Below are 15,460 nucleotides of genomic sequence, written 5' to 3'. Positions count from 1 at the left end.
CACATGGGTTCACATTCTTTTAAAATCGTAAGTTTTTCTAAGATGTTAAACATAATATGGGAAAAACATACACACAAATTAATACTCACAGAGAACAAATTCAAAGTCATACCATATGTGATTTAGTAAGAATATCATCAGATCCAGAAACAAACCAAATTTTGAGAAAAAAAAAAATCCACCGTTATAAAAACATGTAAAAAAAAGCCAATACCTACAAAATTTAATTCATTGCTTTGATTATAAAAACGCAGGGAATTAAGGACCTTGAATCTCTAAATCAGCTTCAGTGAGATGATGTTTTCTTGGAGTTTTGAATATTTTTCTTCCTTGTCTTGAGAGTATCCACACTTGCCTTTTTCCTTTCTTGCGAAATCTGGACACAAAGAAACACAAATTAAATAAACAAAACATATGATGGGCTTCTTGATTTAAAAAAAAAAAGAGATATATACAATTGAAACTAACCTTCATGGCTTCATAAAGTCTCCTCTTTTTACGTGACATGGTAACCTTTGACATGTTGTCATTATCATCAGCAAACTGCTGCAGATTTTGATCATCATCTTCCGTTTCTTCATCATCAACGTTCTTTTTCTTCTTCTTGCCCTCTTCAGCTGTAGCGGGTGTGTGTTGTGTTGTCCCTTCCAGTTCCTTTTTTAGTTCATGATGATACTCCTCTTGAAGCATCGCCATCTGCATCCCCAAGGGGTAAAATCGTCATTTCACACAGCACCATCCAACTCATAGACTAAGGAGCTGTTTCTTTTCTTACTTAATGGGTTTATCGGGGGTTAAGCACACTAAATATAATGAATATCGTAAATAAGTTTTCTGGGATGCAAGGGCATAATGGTCATTTGCCGATCAAGAAAAGATACCAAAATTTATCATTAATTATTCATTCAATCATTGGAATGTAAGGCGTTATCACACAGGGAGCAAGAAGAAAGAAAGATTCTTTTGGGGACCAAATCCGAGAGGATGACCAAAGCACAAGGACCAAAAATGTAAATTTGTAAAGCAGGAGGAAAGGAACCTTTCTTTTTCTTTCAGCAGCTTCTTTGGCTTTAGTGCGATCGATGATGCCTTCAGCAAGTAGATTTTGGGCATTATCAAGATCATCTTGTTCGCCACCTGGCATTGGGAGGATCTCTTTTCTAGCAGCAGCTTGATGCCTTTTAATGGTCTCTGCATACTCGGGTTCATGTCCTTCTGCTTCATTATCAACAAATGGAGACAAATGTGGTGGAAGAACCCTGATTTACACACAATGACAATGTTAAGAACTATTATCATCTTTTGGTCCCTGGGTATTGTTTTTTATTTAAATTTTAGTCCTTATTTGAGTTTTTTGTAATATTTTTTGGTCTAGGTTCCAAGTAAAATGATTATACTTCTAGGACCAAAATTGCAAAAATCAGCTATATTGAGGCCAAAAATAATCATTTTACATGGAACATAGACCAAAAATGTTACAAGAATCTAAAATAAGAACCAAAACTGAAAGAAAACTTTTTGGGACCAAATTGCAAAAATCAGCTTTACTCAAGGACCAAGAATGTCTGTTTTACTTTGAACAAGGAACAAAAATGTTTCAAGAGCTTCAAATAAGGACTAAATTTGTAAAATAACACTTTTTGGGACAAGGATTGCGAAAATCAGCTATAGTCCGGGATCGAAGATAATCATTTTACTAGGAAAAAAAGACCAAAAATGTATAAGAAAATATTTGGGACCTTATTTGCAAAAATCAGATATACTCTACTCTGGGACCGAAAATAGTCATCTTACTTTGAACAAGGAACAAAAACATTACACGAATCTCAAATAAGGATTAGAATTGTTAAAGAACACTTTTTGGGACCAAAAATGTAAAAGAACGCTTTTTGGCACCAAAATTGCAAAAACCAGCCATAATCTGGGACCAAAGATGGTCATTTTATGTGAAAAGGGACCAAAAACATTATAAGAACCTCAAATAAGGTATAAAATTGTGATAAAAAAACTTTTGAGGACCAACTTTATAAAAATCAGCTATACTTAGGGACCAAAAATGTAATTTACTCTATTAAAAATTAATATATTAAAAGGTGGGTGTTTACTGAAACTTACTTCCCAACAATATAGTCTTCGGTTGGTAGTATAATTCGTGCATTTATGCAATCAAAGACCCATTGTGGCTGTATATAATCTCTGGAAATAAACCGGTGACTTTGACTTGGCCTATCAACAATCTACAAAAATAAAACATCAGAATAATACTAATAATTAGTAAGAAATATATAAAAGAATTTTTTTTTTATAATAAAATAATAAAATACCTGATAATTAATGCTCTGGTTAGATTCCTCAAATGGAGCTCCATCTCCCTCCCATGAAACCACACCACCAAATGCCGTAATCACAAAAAGCAATGATTCTCTTGGAACCTGTAAAAAAAATCGACACTCACTTTAACACGATGAAAGAAGCTTGAAGGCTAAGCAATTATTCAATTTAAAAAAAAAAAAAAACAAACAAAAAAAACAAAAAAAAAATATCGACTTTATTTACCTCACGACTCAAGAAGAATGTCATGTCTTTGAAAAGGGTTTTACATGCTCTTGTTTCTTCATCATCTTCATTCTCATCAGCAACATTTTCAACATACCTTGTAAAAGCATATAAATCTGTACAAATTTTTAAAAAGTTAAGTTACCTTATGATATCTAGTAATAATCTATATTCTATGATGTGATAGAAAATTCATACCTGAAGCTGAAGCTTTCAGTCGAGGATCAAGGATAGGTGGGTATTTCAAATTAATCGAATTGTAGAGTTTGAAATTAACAAAACCTAAGAGATTCTGCATATTTAATCAATTTATATGTAAGTAAGAGTTAAAACAAAAAGATATATAATATTCATAAGAAAGGTAGAAGCTTGATCATTATCACAAACCTCGTATAATTCCAAGAATGTAAGCATGATCTTGTAATCTACATCTTGAGGCATTACTTGTTGTAGTGCATGAGGCGTCAACCATGTGATTTTTTGCCCTTCAACCTCTGCCTAAAAGGGGCAAATTGGTAATTTTACATTCTACATAACATCAAATTTATTGATTTATACATGTGATGATTTCTATACCTGGTAATATATGCCTTTCACAGATATGAAAGCCTTTCGCAATTTATGTGTGCGAGAGACATATGCTTGCCACTCAAGACTCAACCTAAAGAAATTAAAACATATAAACCATTAAGATATAAAATTAGATATTCAAAATATGGGAACACATTACACATACCCTCTACAACTATGGATTCTTTCTACTTGAATGTTTTCCCTTTCTATAGCAGGTAATGCAGCAAAAAGATGCACCATGGTGAGTCCATCATCCAAATCTCTTAATGCATCAATGAATGTTGGATACCTGAAGTCAAATTTGTAAAAAGTTACGACTTAATTGGGAAAATCTTCTTTTTACTTTTCTATCAAGTCGTTCTTTTTGCATTTAGTAAAAAAGAAAGACTGGTATATAGTTATATACTATAGGTATATAGCATACCGGATTAAGTAATGTCCTCATTGAGTCAAAAGGAAAATGCAACAAAAAGTGTTGTATAAGTTAGATATATAATGACACTAACCTCTCAAGGATAGGCCTATCAAGTGTGTAAGAAGGCTTGTGTGTTGACACGCGTTCAACAAGATCTTTGTTCTTCTTAGACATTGCTTTCTTTTTCTTTTTCTCATATGTCCTAGCCTCACGAAACTTGACAAGAAGTGGGTCATGTTTAAGACCCAAAATATCTTTCATGTGATAATAGGTATGGTGGTTTCCCTTCACTTTTTTCTTTGGGTCTCGAGGAAAAACTTTTTTGAAGATACATAATTTCCTATTGAATCAAAAACAACCAAAACATTTGGATTATTAGAGTATATATACACAATTGAAAATATAGAACCTCTTATGAATTGTATACGTACCAAATATTTAACTATCAAATACACAACACAAGAGAGTAACTATTCAAATCCACATTATTACATGTTTTGCTTTTTAAATCAATAAGACCCTTGATCATGGTAGTAAAGGACATCAAATTAGGGTTATGGACTTCTTATCATCACTCCAAACTAGGGTTTTTCACCTCTTATCTCAAAAGCGCTCATTGAAGATAAATCAATACATTTAACAACAAAAACTTCTTCAAATTCTTCCTTCTACATCCTCATTCAAAACACTCAATATGAATATACATTTAACTACGTCGATTGTAAATTCAAACATTAATGAGCTTTTGTGCTTCTTATCTCACCTCATATATACACATCTATATATCTACAACATACGCCAAGATTCAAAGCAAATTAATACCTGAACACGGAAAGACTGACTTGCAGGTCCTTAACAGCTTGCGACCTGGTGATGTATCTGGCGGCGTTCCCTTCCTTCTTCTTCCCCTGCGAACCACAAGTGAAAAACGCAACATAAAAACGATATTCATCCGTGTAGGGAATTACTTGTAAGTTTCGTTTGAAACTTACTGGAGGCCTGTAATGTTTAGGCATGGCTGCTAGCAGTCACGACTCTGCTTCTAGGAAAGACGGTGAGGTACGGTGCTCCGGTGAAAGGTGACTCGGCCGGTTGAAATCCTTTCTCTGGAGAGGGAAAGGGCGGCTGTGGGTGGCCGAAGTTCGGCGACGAAGAAAGGGAGGCGTATGTTCTTCGATCGTGAAACTATATATCTTACGGTTTTCACGTTAAAAAGGTATTATACTACCACATTAAGGTAATGTCGGTGTTACCATATTTACCACCCCTCAACTTTGAGAAATATATTATATAAACAACTAGCGTCATTCTCACTAAAAAAAATCAACAGTATCAACAACTTTTCCATTGACATGAAACCTTGTCATCTCTCTTGTTAATAAACAACTCAAGTTCCAATCTAGTTAGCAGCCAATCACCCCCCTTTGAAGTCTGAACTGCAATGAAGCACGTAAACTAAACATAAGTAGATTAAACGACCGGGCACAATCAGAACTCGATAGTAATCTTATGAAGAACTTTACGTAATTATACTAATAAAAAAATTTCCCTTTGTTTCGTTTGAGCTTTTTTCTTCACTAGTTTTCACCATAGGCTACATATGTTCTGAACCATACGAAATCGGACTAACACGATTGAATATATTATATAAACAACTAGCGTCATTCTCACTAAAAAAAATCAACCTTAAATCATGAGAACTGAAACTTGAACGTAAACTGGCTTACTTGTGACTAGGTTTAAAACGCTTCGACGGAGATCAAGGCGAAGGTGATGGAGATACCTTGTCCGCCTCTCTCTCTCTCTCTCTAGATCGTTAGGGTTTATATAGCGGTGTCGACTCCAATTGAGGGTTTTGATTGTTGGTAAAATGGGGCGGAGATCTGGCGGAAGGCGCGATCGGAGGGAACACCAAGAAAGAAGCGCAAGAAGTGAACCAAAAGACTCGACACCATATAACTTTGAGATAAGTTACAGAAACAGTCCTTAAACTATTTCATAACTTCCATATTTTGCCCGGTGGTTGTGTTGACAATTTGATTGGTATCAAATGTTGATGCTTAATGTGGTTTTATTTTACAAATGCTCTTCGTTGAATACCTATGAGATATTCAAAACTCGATTAATCTATTGGCTATTGAGTTTGAGTAAGGTGTTGTTTGTTTTTTTAATCAAAAATTCATAAAATCGCGATAACCGCGATCTCAAATAACGGCATGTGACCGCTATTGAAATTTTGACCGCGATAACTGCATAGCTTGCAGGTCCTTAACAGCTTGCGACCTGGTGATGTATCTGGCGGCGTTCCCTTCCTTCTTCTTCCCCTGCGAACCACAAGTGAAAAACGCAACATAAAAACGATATTCTTCCGTGTAGGGAATTACTAGTAAGTTTCGTTTGAAACTTACTGGAGGCCTGTAATGTTTAGGCATGGCTGCTAGCAGTCACGACTCTGCTTCTAGGAAAGACGGTGAGGTACGGTGCTCCGGTGAAAGGTGACTCGGCCAGTTGAAAGCCTTTCTCTGGAGAGGGAAAGGGCGGCTGTGGGTGGCCGAAGTTCGGCGACGAAGAAAGGGAGGCGTATGTTCTTCGATCGTGAAACTATATATCTTACGGTTTTCACGTTAAAAAGGTATTATACTACCACATTAAGGTAATGTCGGTGTTACCATATTTACCTCCCCTCAACTTTGAGAAATATACTTCCACCCCTTGTCTTCTTTTAACTTTCAAAAATGATATTTTTTATTCCAATATTTCGTAAAATGTTATTTTAAGTCCTTCTATTTTGAACCTTTTAAAATATCAGTTTCAACCCTTTTATTTTCTAACTTTTTATATTTAACCCAAAAAATTACTTGTTTTTGTATGTATGTTTAGGTATAAATTTGGTTTTTTGTCTATTTAAAATATCAGTTTCAACCCTTTTATTTTCTAACGTTTTATATCTAGTAACTCGTTTAGTATTATATGAATGAATTTGGACCCTCCACCCGACCCCCACATCATTCTTATCCTTCACAATAATCCACCATGATAACCAAAACTTTGGCCGCACTCTACTCCTCATGCAACAGGGTTATAAAGACCAAACAAGGAAACGTGTAGCAAATTGTCTATTAAAAGCCTTATTCCACTTAAAATAGATATTTAACTAATCTAATTTAAAAAAAGAAATTTTGGATTTTTCCATTTATTTTGCATTTTAAAATTATTTTTAGATTTGGTCTTACGGTATCACAAAATTATAATGGTCTCAAATAAACCTGAACCTATATATATATATATATATATATATATATATATATATATATATATATATATTAACCCCCTTTATCAATAAGATTACAAACAAGAAATATATTTCTAACCTGTTTTTGGTTGTTTTTAAGAAATATAACTTTTTTAGCAAAATGACCATTTGGTTCCGAATGCGGAATTTCGGACCCCATTTTAAATTCGGTTAAATGGGTGGATATCCCTTATAAATATCAATTAATCTTTTTCGGATTATACTTCGATATCCCTTGTTTCGGATTATCGTATCTTTCATTCTGGACACCTTTTACAACTGAAAATGTATTTTGATAGCAAGGAAAAAATGCAATAAGTTTCAAATTTATTTCTAATTAAATGCATTTATTTTAGATTATACGCTAAAAATGTTTAATTTACGCAATTATATAGGTATTATAGGGTTTTCTATAAATTTTAATCGTGTTAAGACAATAATATGATTACATAGGCTTATACATTTACATTACATGATACATTGTTATCAAAAATCCTAATTTTTGCTAGTCCGGAACGTGTCTGGAATCCAAAAATCATGTCCGGAATCTGATAATCATGTCCGGAATACAACGAACTGTGTCTGGAATTTTGGTCCGATACCGTACCCGGTTTTCGGATTCTGAAACATACATACAAAAATCCTAATTCCGGAATACAATCAAAAACGCTAAATCCGGAATACAAAAATTTACACGAATGGTCTCTATGGTTTGGGGTAATTTGCACATTTGATCCATAATTTACTTTTTTAACTCGGAAGGTCCCTACTGTTTGTTTTTGTTACGCGTTTGGTCCCTTTTATTTGTTTTTGTTATGCGCTTGGTCCCTGTCTTACCTAAAAAAACTATTATTTGAATATGGAAAAATAATGGGATAGGTAGGGTAAGGTGAGGGGAGTGGGGTTGCGAGTGTGTTTATTTAAATAAATTAAAAAATCAGGGGCAAAATAGTCTTTTTTGGTAAGACAGGGACTAAGCGTGTAACAAAAACAAACAATAGGGACCTTCCGAGTTAAAAAAATAAGTTAAGGACCAAACGTGCAAATTACCTTAAACCATAGGGACTATTCGTGTAATTTACTCAAAATTTAATTTACTCTATCAAAAATTAATATATTAAAAAGTGGGTGTTTACTGAAACTTACTTCCCAACAATATAGTCTTCGGTTGGTAGTATAATTCGTGCATTTATGCAATCAAAGACCCATTGTGGCTGTATATAATCTCTGGAAATAAACCGGTGACTTTGACTTGGCCTATCAACAATCTACAAAAATAAAACATCAGAATAATATTAATAATCAGTAAGAAATATATAAAAGATTTTTTTTTATAATAAAATATTAATATACCTGATAATTAATGCTCTGGTTAGATTCCTCAAATGGAGCTCCATCTCCCTCCCATGAAACCACACCACCAAATGCCGTAATCACAAAAAGCAATGATTCTCTTGGAACCTGTAAAAAAAAATAGACACTCACTTTAACAAGATGAAAGAAGCTTGAAGGCTAAGCAATTATTCAATTTAAAAAAAAAAAAAAAAAAAAAAAAAAAAAAAAAAAAAAAAAACCATCGACTTTATTTACCTCACGACTCAAGAAGAATGTCATGTCTTTGAAAAGGGTTTTACATGCTCTTGTTTCTTCATCATCTTCATTCTCATCAGCAACATTTTCAACATACCTTGAAAAAGCATATAAATCTGTACAATTTTTTAAAAAGTTAATATACCTTATATATGATATCTAGTAATAATTAATCTATCATGTGATAGAAAATTCATACCTGAAGCTGAAGCTTTCAGTCGAGGATCAAGGATAGGTGGATATTTCAAATTAATCGAATTGTAGAGTTTGAAATTAACAAAACCTAAGAGATTCTGCATATTTAATCAATTTATATGTAAGTAAGAGTTAAAACAAAAAGATATATAATATTCATAAGAAAGGTAGAAGCTTGATCATTATCACAAACCTCGTATAATTCCAAGAATGTAAGCATGATCTTGTAATCTACATCTTGAGGCATTACTTGTTGTAGTGCATGAGGCGTCAACCATGTGATTTTTTGCCCTTCAACCTCTGCCTAAAAGGGGCAAATTGGTAATTTTACATTCTACATAACATCAAATTTATTGATTTATACATGTGATGATTTCTATACCTGGTAATATATGCCTTTCACAGATATGAAAGCCTTTCGCAATTTATGTGTGCGAGAGACATATGCTTGCCACTCAAGACTCAACCTAAAGAAATTAAAACATATAAACCATTAAGATATAAAATTAGATATTCAGAATATGGGAACACATTACACATACCCTCTACAACTATGGATTCTTTCTACTTGAATGTTTTCCCTTTCTATAGCAGGTAATGCAGCAAAAAGATGCACCATGGTGAGTCCATCATCCAAATCTCTTAATGCATCAATGAATGTTGGATACCTGAAGTCAAATTTGTAAAAAGTTACGACTTAATTGGGAAAATCTTCTTTTTACTTTTCTATCAAGTCGTTCTTTTTGCATTTAGTAAAAAAGAAAGACTGGTATATAGTTATATACTATAGGTATATAGCATACCGGATTAAGTAATGTCCTCATTGAGTCAAAAGGAAAATGCAACAAAAAGTGTTGTATAAGTTAGATATATAATGACACTAACCTCTCAAGGATAGGCCTATCAAGTGTGTAAGAAGGCTTGTGTGTTGACACACGTTGAACAAGATCTTTGTTCTTCTTAGACATTGCTTTCTTTTTCTTTTTCTCATATGTCCTAGCCTCACGAAACTTGACAAGAAGTGGGTCATGTTTAAGACCCAAAATATCTTTCATGTGATAATAGGTATGGTGGTTTCCCTTCACTTTTTTCTTTGGGTCTCGAGGAAAAACTTTTTTGAAGATACATAATTTCCTATTGAATCAAAAACAACCAAAACATTTGGATTATTAGAGTATATATACACAATTGAAAATATAGAACCTCTTATGAATTGTATACGTACCAAATATTTAACTATCAAATACACAACACAAGAGAGTAACTATTCAAATCCACATTATTACATGTTTTGTTTTTTAAATCAATAAGACCCTTGATCATGGTAGTAAAGGACATCAAATTAGGGTTATGGACTTCTTATCATCACTCCAAACTAGGGTTTTTCACCTCTTATCTCAAAAGCGCTCATTGAAGATAAATCAATACATTTAACAACAAAAACTTCTTCAAATTCTTCCTTCTCTATACATCCTCATTCAAAACACTTAATATGAATATACATTTAACTACGTTGATTGTAAATTCAAACATTAATGAGCTTTTGTGCTTCTTATCTCACCTCATATATACACATCTATATATCTACAACATACGCCAAGATTCAAAGCAAATTAATACCTGAACACGGAAAGACTGACTTGCAGGCTAAGCTATCAATTGCGCGCTATAGCGGCGCTATAGCATTTTGCGGAGGTCAGGAACCGCTATTTTAAACTTAGCGTTTTCATTTCGCGGTACCGCTATTAGCGGCGCTATTCACCGCTATTTACCGCTATTTCAATAACCGCTATAGCGGCGCTATTCCATTTTCATTCACATTTAGGGTCATTTTGTTACTTTGTCAATGAAAAAGTAGTTTTAATGATCTCACTTCACTTTCATTTTAAAATGCCCAAACAACTAACATAATTAAAAGCATTCAAAGCAACTACGTCTACCGACAACTCTCTTTCTCATCATCTTTTTCTGTACTCACGACGACTTGAGCTGCTATGGTCGGACTCCATTAATGTTTTTTGTAAATCGAACCACACCTATGAGGCTACGACTTGGGAGTTAACTCTTTATATCAACCATGACCTACTAATACAATATTGAATACGGGCAATACAATTAATCTCTATTTGACACTTTGACACTACGTAGTTTCCTTATTACCATAATAGAATATTATGTTATGTTTTTATATGACTTTTTAGGTTTATGATATTAATTCTATATAAACTTATAGTATTAATACTCAAATATATATAACTTCTATATAAATATAATATAAAATTATAAATTATCCGTAATATTAAAAAAAACGCTATATCACCGCTATACCACCGCGATAACCGCGATCTCAAATAACGGCATGTGACCGCTATTGAAATTTTGACCGCGATAACTGCATAGCTTGCAGGTCCTTAACAGCTTGCGACCTGGTGATGTATCTGGCGGCGTTCCCTTCCTTCTTCTTCCCCTGCGAACCACAAGTGAAAAACGCAACATAAAAACGATATTCTTCCGTGTAGGGAATTACTAGTAAGTTTCGTTTGAAACTTACTGGAGGCCTGTAATGTTTAGGCGTGGCTGCTAGCAGTCACGACTCTGCTTCTAGGAAAGACGGTGAGGTACGGTGCTCCGGTGAAAGGTGACTCGGCCAGTTGAAAGCCTTTCTCTGGAGAGGGAAAGGGCGGCTGTGGGTGGCCGAAGTTCGGCGACGAAGAAAGGGAGGCGTATGTTCTTCGATCGTGAAACTATATATCTTACGGTTTTCACGTTAAAAAGGTATTATACTACCACATTAAGGTAATGTCGGTGTTACCATATTTACCTCCCCTCAACTTTGAGAAATATACTTCCACCCCTTGTCTTCTTTTAACTTTCAAAAATGATATTTTTTATTCCAATATTTCGTAAAATGTTATTTTAAGTCCTTCTATTTTGAACCTTTTAAAATATCAGTTTCAACCCTTTTATTTTCTAACTTTTTATATTTAACCCAAAAAATTACTTGTTTTTGTATGTATGTTTAGGTATAAATTTGGTTTTTTGTCTATTTAAAATATCAGTTTCAACCCTTTTATTTTCTAACGTTTTATATCTAGTAACTCGTTTAGTATTATATGAATGAATTTGGACCCTCCACCCGACCCCCACATCATTCTTATCCTTCACAATAATCCACCATGATAACCAAAACTTTGGCCGCACTCTACTCCTCATGCAACAGGGTTATAAAGACCAAACAAGGAAACATGTAGCAAATTGTCTATTAAAAGCCTTATTCCACTTAAAATAGATATTTAACTAATCTAATTTAAAAAAAGAATTTTTGGATTTTTCCATTTATTTTGCATTTTAAAATTATTTTTAGATTTGGTCTTACGGTATCACAAAATTATAATGGTCTCAAATAAACCTGAACCTATATATATATATATATATATATATATATATATATATATATATATATATATATATATATATATATATATATATATATATATTAACCCCCTTTATCAATAAGATTACAAACAAGAAATATATTTCTAACCTGTTTTTGGTTGTTTTTAAGAAATATAACTTTTTTAGCAAAATGACCATTTGGTTCCGAATGCGGAATTTCGGACCCCATTTTAAATTCGGTTAAATGGGTAGATATCCCTTATAAATATCAATTAATCTTTTTCGGATTATACTTCGATATCCCTTGTTTCGGATTATCGTATCTTTCATTCTGGACACCTTTTACAACTGAAAATGTATTTTGATAGCAAGGAAAAAATGCAATAAGTTTCAAATTTATTTCTAATTAAATGCATTTATTTTAGATTATACGCTAAAAATGTTTAGTTTACGCAATTATATAGGTATTATAGGGTTTTCTATAAATTTTAATCGTGTTAAGACAATAATATGATTACATAGGCTTATACATTTACATTACATGATACATTGTTATCAAAAATCCTAATTTTTGCTAGTCCGGAACGTGTCTCGAATCCAAAAATCATGTCCGGAATCTGATAATCATGTCCGGAATACAACGAACTGTGTCTGGAATTTTAGTCCAATACCGTACCCGGTTTTCGGATTCCGAAACATACATACAAAAATCCTAATTCCGGAATACAATCAAAAACGCTAATTCCGGAATACAATTAAAACCCTATTTCCGCTCAGGAACATACATACAAATATCCCTAATTAATAATTCTTTTGATTGCAACACGATATAACATACGAAGCGGTTGTTGCTACAACGTGCATACCTAAACTTGGGCGCAAAATCATGGCGCGCTTACAAAGCCGACGAGTTTGTGGGGCGATGTTTAAGCAATCATGTTTTGTTGATTACGTGAACATGTTGATAGGTGTCTAATGTCACCATTTACTATGCTGTTATCTTATGTGTAACGAAGTTACTACTTTTGATCCAGTTGACCTAGAAAAGCTTCTATTTCTGGTTCGAGGTTATTGAGTTTACTTAGACAGGAACGCATTCTACTTGGTTACCGGCTTGTAGTTCCGGGATTATTTTCGTCCAACTTCTGGTTTTGCAGAATTCAAAGAACATATGTTTCCATTTGTGCCGCTTTCACATTTGGTGAGTGTGGTTGGCCTTACGCACGTGTTCAATAACTTACTTCGTCAATTAAGTAATGAAGATGTGGTGAGAGTCTCCCTGTTGTATATGCTAGAGCAAGGATTTTTTGAGAAATACCTTTGACAGCCAATTGCTAATGAACGTATGACACACATCTCTAATTTATAAGAGTTTTTAACAGGTATATAGTTTTTTTTACCTACATTATATTAAAATAATATATATACTTATTAAGTGTAATTTTTTGACATATGTACCAATGGGGAAGATTGATATGGAGTTCACTTACAAATAGATGCGTGTTGTGTTTGATAAGATTGAGGACTATTTGAACCCAAATGCGCAAAGAATCGGCAGTAGACACACATATACTCTATAGGGATTTGTCTGTGCATTTAAGGTATGTACATTATGTTTAATAAGAGGTTTTAAACAACAAGTATTGTAATCTTGTTAACTTAGTAAGTTGTTTGTCATTTTAATTTTGTAGATTTGGATCTTAGTGACATTTCCCAAGAAATTGTTGGTTCCCCTAATTAAAAAAATGGCATATTGAATGAATATATGGCTTATTGAGATCGTTAATAACATCATAGATAACACCAACCTTTTTATTTGGTCCATCATTGGAGTATGAATCAAGGTTTCCTAATTAAAAAACAGTAACAAAAAAAAAACACGATTACTTTGAAGGGTGACAAAAATAAGGAAACTCCAATTCGAAACATGAAGATGTAATTGAATAAAAAAAGGACTAAATTGAATTAAAATAATTGTTTTGATGTTGTCAGACATGAGTGACAAATCGATTACGATACATGGTGTAGAGCGACGTTGTTGTTAAATGCATCGATTACGATACATGTTGTTAAATGTTTCGACACACCATAACATCATCAACCTCTTCTTTTATAACCATAAAATAGCACAAACAAACAAAACTGAAAAAGATAAATATATTGGATCTTTTTTCTAAAAGATGATAAAATTATTATACTTCTACTTATACAATAAAAGACATTAAAATTATCATATGATCATTACGAATTTAATATTTAACATCGGAGATTAAAATGATAAAAACTAATTAATGAAAAATAATAAAACTTTAAACGTTAAATAAAATAAGGGAATAAAATGGAACATTGTTAAATAAAATGACTTAACTGCATCAAACATTAAGCTTATAAAAACATTAAGTGAAATATAAAATATAAGGTTTTGTGTTATTAAAGGACCACACCCGACATGTAGAATTAGTTCCGACGGGAACACCACATAGGCTAGGATGGTGACCATACTCAAGAGCTCCACCGGGTCATGGGCGGAGCTTTATTAGGGCGAGGAGGGCTGTGGCCCCTTCTCCTGATTTTTTTTGTTACAAATAGCCCCTTATATTTTCATTTTATACATATTAGACTGAAAAATTTAAAATTTTGGCGGTGGTTCCCCTTGATCACCGATTTTTATACATATTATATTTTCGGCCTCCAAATCATATGTTGAAGCTCTTCCACTGCACCGGGTGGAACAACGTTGCATTTTTTTTTCCTCTTTTACTTTTTGAAAAGAAAACATAATACCTCTTATAATACCCATAAACTTTAATATATTTTTTTCAGACCACCCAGCCAACACTCTCTTATTTTCTCTCTTATTAACCTCTAAAATGAATTTTCAAAGTCCCTCAATTTTCACAACGCCGCTATCATCATGTAGCCGACCTCATCTTCCTAACACAACCATAACCACAACCATACTCGCACCCACTTCCACCTCTGATAATCTATTTTCTCTTGAATCTTCACCACAACCATACATATCGCACAATATGATATGCTTTCATTCATTCAATTCAACCCCGTATGTTTTCTTCAACCCCTTCATATTTTTCTTGATAGAAGCATAACCAATCTTTCATAACATCAACCACTTAAACTATTGTTATACCACTATTTTTATTTTCTTTTTCCTTTCTATGCCCTCATCAGCATCACATCATCTCCACTCAATTTTCAATCAAATTTACAATCTATGTTATACTCTTTTTTCACCATTGTCGTACTTTTTATTGTATTTTTTTAATTTAAAGAAATAATGCAATTATCTTAACACTTACTTTTATTATTTGTATTAAAAAGAATGAAAGATGAAAAACGAATATAATATAGGTTGAAAGAAAGCAATGAGAGTGAAAATGATATGGCAATGACAAACATAGAAAGGAAGAAAAGAAAAGGAG

At 33.1% G+C, this 15,460-nt stretch overlaps 2 protein-coding genes across 3 annotated transcripts; both read right to left on the bottom strand.

Annotated features, from left to right (window-relative positions):
- Positions 1-97: 97 nt before the first annotated feature.
- Positions 98-5,488, bottom strand: LOC145044088 (pescadillo homolog). 2 transcript variants are annotated; one of them, XM_078992896.1, is made up of 14 exons: positions 5,272-5,488; positions 4,537-4,980; positions 4,367-4,452; positions 3,636-3,884; positions 3,293-3,418; positions 3,133-3,217; positions 2,944-3,054; positions 2,755-2,848; positions 2,557-2,672; positions 2,325-2,432; positions 2,116-2,237; positions 1,040-1,259; positions 469-696; positions 98-376 (listed from the first exon to the last, which is right to left on the bottom strand). In XM_078992896.1, exons 2-14 carry the CDS (start codon positions 4,558-4,560, stop codon positions 287-289), a joined length of 1,659 nt encoding a protein of 552 aa, XP_078849022.1. In that variant the 5' UTR covers positions 4,561-4,980; positions 5,272-5,488; the 3' UTR covers positions 98-286. The 2 variants fall into 2 exon arrangements, with proteins under 2 accessions (XP_078849022.1, XP_078849023.1); XM_078992897.1 differs by having other exon boundaries at positions 4,537-4,975.
- A 2,490-nt stretch (positions 5,489-7,978) lies between these two features.
- Positions 7,979-12,246, bottom strand: LOC145040937 (pescadillo homolog). The gene is made up of 12 exons (XM_078988822.1): positions 12,166-12,246; positions 11,006-11,088; positions 10,394-10,421; positions 10,242-10,273; positions 9,507-9,755; positions 9,164-9,289; positions 9,004-9,088; positions 8,815-8,925; positions 8,626-8,719; positions 8,427-8,542; positions 8,190-8,297; positions 7,979-8,104 (listed from the first exon to the last, which is right to left on the bottom strand). The coding sequence occupies exons 1-12, from the start codon at positions 12,244-12,246 to the stop codon at positions 7,979-7,981; spliced, it is 1,239 nt and encodes a 412-aa protein (XP_078844948.1).
- Between the last annotated feature and the right edge of the window lie 3,214 nt (positions 12,247-15,460).

Source organism: Lactuca saligna, chromosome 4 (genome assembly GCF_052625555.1).
Source record: "Lactuca saligna cultivar CGN05327 chromosome 4, ASM5262555v1, whole genome shotgun sequence".
Taxonomy (NCBI): domain Eukaryota; kingdom Viridiplantae; phylum Streptophyta; class Magnoliopsida; order Asterales; family Asteraceae; genus Lactuca; species Lactuca saligna.
Note: the sequence above shows the minus strand (reverse complement) of the source record. Positions and strands in the feature narration are given on the sequence as shown.

Excerpts from the sequence above, each read along its gene's own strand:
- LOC145040937 (XM_078988822.1), bottom strand. The coding sequence starts at position 12,246 with ATGGGGTCCGAAATTCCGCATTCGGAACCAAATGGTCATTTTGCTAAA. Across the intron at positions 9,290-9,506 it reads GATAGGCCTATCCTTGAGAG|GTATCCAACATTCATTGATG; the intron begins GTTAGTGTCATT and ends ATTTGACTTCAG. Across the intron at positions 8,298-8,426 it reads CATTCTTCTTGAGTCGTGAG|GTTCCAAGAGAATCATTGCT; the intron begins GTAAATAAAGTC and ends TTTTTTTTACAG.
- LOC145044088 (XM_078992896.1), bottom strand. The coding sequence starts at position 4,560 with ATGCCTAAACATTACAGGCCTCCA. Across the intron at positions 3,419-3,635 it reads GATAGGCCTATCCTTGAGAG|GTATCCAACATTCATTGATG; the intron begins GTTAGTGTCATT and ends ATTTGACTTCAG. Across the intron at positions 2,849-2,943 it reads CATTCTTGGAATTATACGAG|AATCTCTTAGGTTTTGTTAA; the intron begins GTTTGTGATAAT and ends TTAAATATGCAG.